General features: G+C 37.6%; 1 protein-coding gene across 3 annotated transcripts in view; it reads left to right on the plus strand.

Moving 5' to 3' along the window:
• LOC142760626 (interleukin-17F-like) overlaps positions 1-3,368 on the plus strand; it is a 56,076-nt gene extending 52,708 nt beyond the window's left edge. The window contains exons 2-4 of one of the 3 annotated variants that reach the window (XM_075863815.1): positions 49-128; positions 1,534-1,736; positions 2,894-3,368. In XM_075863815.1, coding sequence (XP_075719930.1) covers positions 102-128; positions 1,534-1,736; positions 2,894-3,131 — 468 coding nt within the window. In that variant the 5' untranslated portion in view covers positions 49-101 and the 3' untranslated portion in view covers positions 3,132-3,368. Of the gene's footprint in view, positions 129-1,533; positions 1,737-2,893 lie in introns of all 3 variants that reach the window. The other 2 variants (XM_075863814.1, XM_075863816.1) reach the window with 2 other exon arrangements.
• The last annotated feature ends 1,642 nt before the right edge of the window (positions 3,369-5,010 follow it).

The raw sequence follows: 5,010 nt of genomic DNA on the forward strand, positions 1-5,010 counted from the left end.
TGACTGCTCTCTATATAATGCCGAGGTCCAGACCTGAACACCTCACAGTACTCACCTGCTCAAGACTAGCAAGAAGCGAGAGATCAAGATCCAGCAGTAATATGGACAACCTGACGAGACCTTGCAAGGTAAGATTCAGGCTGACGGCTTCTTATATGCAACAAGCAGCAGCCCAAGAAAAGACAATGAATTTTACTCATGAATATTTGCAGTATATTTTTTTTTTATATTTATTATTATAATTATTTATTATTTACTATTATTTTTAATTTGTTGTTTATTACTATTTTATTTTGATGAATATTTATTTTATTATTATTATTAATATTAATATTATTGCTCCTCATATTATTGCTACTATTTCTTATTGATTTTATTATTATTATTATTCTATGTTTAATTATTATTGTTGTTAATATTAGTTTATTCATTTTTATCATTTATTACTATTATTATGATTATTATTATTATTATTAGTAATATTGTTTTTATTGCTACTTTATATAATTTTTATTTATTATTTTATATAACTTTTTTAGTATTATAATAATCAAATGCTGTTCTATATAATACAGTAAAGCATACATGTAGATACTTATTGGTATGTTTTGGTTGCTGTCAACAGTTTATTATATTCTAATTGACTACACAAAGAGCAATTTTGCCAATATTTTATACAATATAATAAAATCAGTGCAATTATATTAAGCGGGTCCTATACAATTAGTGCAAGTATTAAAATATTAAAGGAGCACTCCGGGCAAAACTGATATTCAAAAAGAAACATAGATGGATCCCCTGGGTCATGCACACCCCCCCCCCCCCCAGGCAGTTTTGACACAGCATATCAATTTTGCCCAAAATCTCGATGGGTGCAAGCCCGCCAGGGTCACGACCATAGACCCAAACAAATATAGGATCAATAGCACCATACTTTTTCCCTTTTTTCCGGGAGTGGTGCCTGATTTTGGATCTATCTATCTATCATCTATCTATCTATCTATCTATCTATCTATCTATCTATCTATCTATCTATCTATCTATCTATCTATCTATCTATCTATCTATCTCTCTATCTAGCTCATATCTATCTATCTATCTATCTATCTATCTATCTATCTATCTATCTATCTATCTATCTATCTATCTATCTATCTATCTATCTATCTCTCTATCTAGCTCATATCTATCTATCTATCTATCTATCTATCTATCTATCTATCTATCTATCTATCTATCTATCTATCTATCTATCTATCTCATATCTATCTATCTATCTATCTATCTATCTATCTATCTATCTATCTATCTATCTATCTATCTATCTATCTATCTATCTATCTATCTATCTATCTATCTATCATCTTTCCTTTAGTAAATAGCTGTTTAAGCAAACATCTTTCCATGGGAGTAAAGATGATGTACATTTACCTATATGTGTCATGTGGTTGCACTTCTTAAGATTAGTACATTGGAAATAAATGAGATAAATATCCTGTATACATAATTATCTAATACTCTTCCCACATTCAGTTCACAGCAGTACTGCTTCTCCTTGGAGCCACTACTTTGATGTCTGTCCAATGTTTGGACCTTCATCATCTCAAGAAAGGAGCGTGTCCACCCATCTCTAAGTTCCCAACTACGATAAAAGTCAGCCTGAACATGAGCGGACAGGACTCCCTTTTCCTGAGTGGTGATGTGAAGAAGCGCTCCACCTCTCCATGGGAGTACAGGTAATGTATATTCACCTATTCATGTTAGTCCATATCTGATCCCCTTTATAAAGGCTTTTATACCCTAATGTAACAATTGGCAAGCATTTATAATTATTGCACTAAGCAGGGGCGTTAACTAGAAATCTTACAACCCTAGAGCAATTTCAGGAAGACCCGCCCCTGAGTTTGTTGGCAGTAAAGTGAACTGAAGTCATGCAACATAGCAGCAAAACTACAAACAACTGAGCAGCAGTGGATGGATTTGTAGTGTCATAGATAAAATCTTCTTCTCAAAGGAGTATCCACATAGCAGAACAAGAAAGGAAAAAGCCACTATCTTGATTTTTTTCCCCCGCAAAAAGGAGCAAGGTTTCTGCACATGAACAGGACCCATCGACCTCTAGGTCTTTTGGCATTCATAACTCTAAATGACTTTAGACCATGATGCTTTGCACTGTACACAATATTTTAATTTAAAGCCTGGGTGAGCCTTTCCTAGGTGATGTAGTAAAGACTACTTGCACTTTCCTACTTTGTGGGGGAAGGTGTTACAACTGTTCTGAGTAAGTCATGGGTTTACAGTAAAGGTTTTCACTTTCACTCTTATACTCCTCTTGCATTGCATTCCTATAATAAACCTGCAGAAATGTCAAATTTTCAAAAGTTTCCCTGCGGGAGCCATTAGATGTGAAATTCCCTGCAGATTTTTGGAATACCTCATTAAGACTTATAATAACTTTATATGGGGAATTCCTACATTGTTAACTCATTAACTCCATTAACTGTAAAGGTGGAGCTTCAATCAGGGAGATACATACAGATGAGATGTCCCTCGAGCAAAGATTAAGATGCCCCCCCCCCCCCCACTACAAAACAAATATGACCTGGAACAGGAGAACTTATTTACCCTCATCCCCTTTCCATTAACCCTGAGTTAATTATTAATACCCTTGTTTGCTGAGGAGGGGATCCCTACTTAGGTTCCTACCACCCATTAAAATAAGGGGTGCAGCCAACCTAGACCGGGCCTGATCTCTTTAGGGCCCCATAGCAGCCGCATGGTATGTTGGCCCTTGACTTGAATGTACAATTTTTGCTCATATGTAGGGGCTTTAGCCAAAGTTGAATCAATATTTCCAGGTTGGTTACAATTTTTTTTTTATTCTTGTCTTCAGCTATGACAAAAATATCAACAGACACCCTGTGATTATTGCCGAGGCCAAGTGTGACATTGCTGGATGCATGGACACCCAGGGTAATGTGGACAACAACTTAAATTCCGTTCCCATCAGACAAGAGATCCTGGTCCTACACCGTGAAATGAAGGGATGTGTCCCTGCCTTCAAACTGGAGAGAAAGATTGTGACCGTGGGCTGCACCTGCGTACGGCCCGTTATCCAAGAACAGCAATAAGGAGCCGAACATCCAGCTCCGGCACTAGAGAAATTCCCATGTTTTAATATGAGGACATTTATCTATTGTGTTTATTATATGGAGCAAATAGATGAAAAATTAAGAAAAAAAAAACAAAAGTAGCACTGGTTAAGTGCGTGTATACTGGTAGCAATGTACATTGCAAATTCTCAAACAATATTTACTTTTTTATATATTTTTTTATTTATATATTTATCATTTTTTATTGGAAAGAAATGTGATGGAATGAATTGATTCTTCTTTACTATATATGGAAAGAAACAATAAATTTAAGACACAGAAAACAACTGTTTCGCTGGTCAATGACTTCAAGGGTTGTAAACACAAAAATTTGCCCCTTAAAAAAAAACAAAAGCAAAAGCTCTGTATGTAATATCCATGTAATTAACTGGGTTTCCAGGTCAAAGGATAGGTAAGAGAGGCAGCTGTCATGGGGGTAGGAGAGGCATCACTATGTACCTCAAATTGATGATTTCACTAGGCGCTGATGTACTAGGTACTACTATAGATCAGTTACTAGTGTTTGATCATCAACTTGTGGATGAAGTGGGAGAGAGACCCCTATCTAACACCTTTGGAAGGACGATTGTGTGTCAGACGTGATGGTATAGGTATAATTCATAACTAAGCAAATTCTTATTTTAGACCATGGCTCTGGGACAACGTACTGTATTTCTTGATATAATCACACAGGCGCGTTAAGGTTACCCCGAGCCTAAAATATACCAATTACAATGAAGCTGATGGCTTAATGCTGTAATATTGCTTTAGGGAAATAATATGGAGGAAGCTAATAGCAATAGGGCATTGTGAACTGCTGCAGGGAATACCCAGGTTGCGGTCCTCAGAATGGTCGCTGACTGGTGGCAAACACAAGGACAGAGGGTAGAAATGTACAGTCACTAGCAGTAGTGCTACAAGTGGAAATAAAAGTCCAGATAATAAAATCAGGTTCAGTACTACAAGTTTCAGGTGTGGTATTCCAAAGGGCAATGCAGGAGCGTAGTTAGGGATAGCCAGAGGTCAGTAGCGGGAGTAAGACTACAGGTTCCAGGCAGACAACCAGAGGACTAGGCAGAAGCGTGGTCACAAAAAACAGACAAAAAAATTTAAATGAAAAAATAGATGTAAGGCTTCGTTCACATCTGCATCACGACTCCGTTCATGGGTTCAGTCGGAGCTTTCCGTCAGGGGAACCCATGAACAGAATACAAACTGAAACAAACGGAATCCATAGGTTTTGGTTTACATCGACATTGATTTCAATGGTGACGGATCTGGTGCAAATGGTTTCCGTTTGTCACTGTTGTGTAAGGGTTCCGTTGTTTTGATGGAATGAATAGCGCAGTCGATGACGGAACCCTTACACAGTGGGGACAAATGGAAACCATTTGCACCAGATCCGTTACCATTGAAATCAATGATGATGCAAACGGAAACCTATTGTTTCCGTTTGTTTCAGTTTGGATTCCGTTCATGGGTTCCCGTGATGGAAAGCTCCGACGGAACCCATGAACGGAGTCCCGATGCAGATGTGAATGAAGCCTAAAGTGGAGTCCTGGATGCCAATAGTAGTGTTGACCTACAATAGGATGGCCGAATGTGTTACAGGGGAGGGAATAATGACAGGGTGAAAGGCATGCCATTATTATCATGTGCAGCACACATATCAGGACATGTGTATATATTTGTATATATTCGAAATCCGGGCATGTGAGAGGTTGCAGTTGGCAATGAAAATGTAGAAACTGTTCAAGTGTGAGGTGCGGGCTTGGCTTTATTGCAGTCCACAAACAAACAAACAAGTGCTTATCCATCATACAAGACTTGTAGCAAACAAACAAGATAAACACCTTGC

The sequence above is a fragment of the Rhinoderma darwinii genome, chromosome 4, assembly GCF_050947455.1.
Source record: "Rhinoderma darwinii isolate aRhiDar2 chromosome 4, aRhiDar2.hap1, whole genome shotgun sequence".
NCBI lineage: Eukaryota > Metazoa > Chordata > Amphibia > Anura > Rhinodermatidae > Rhinoderma > Rhinoderma darwinii.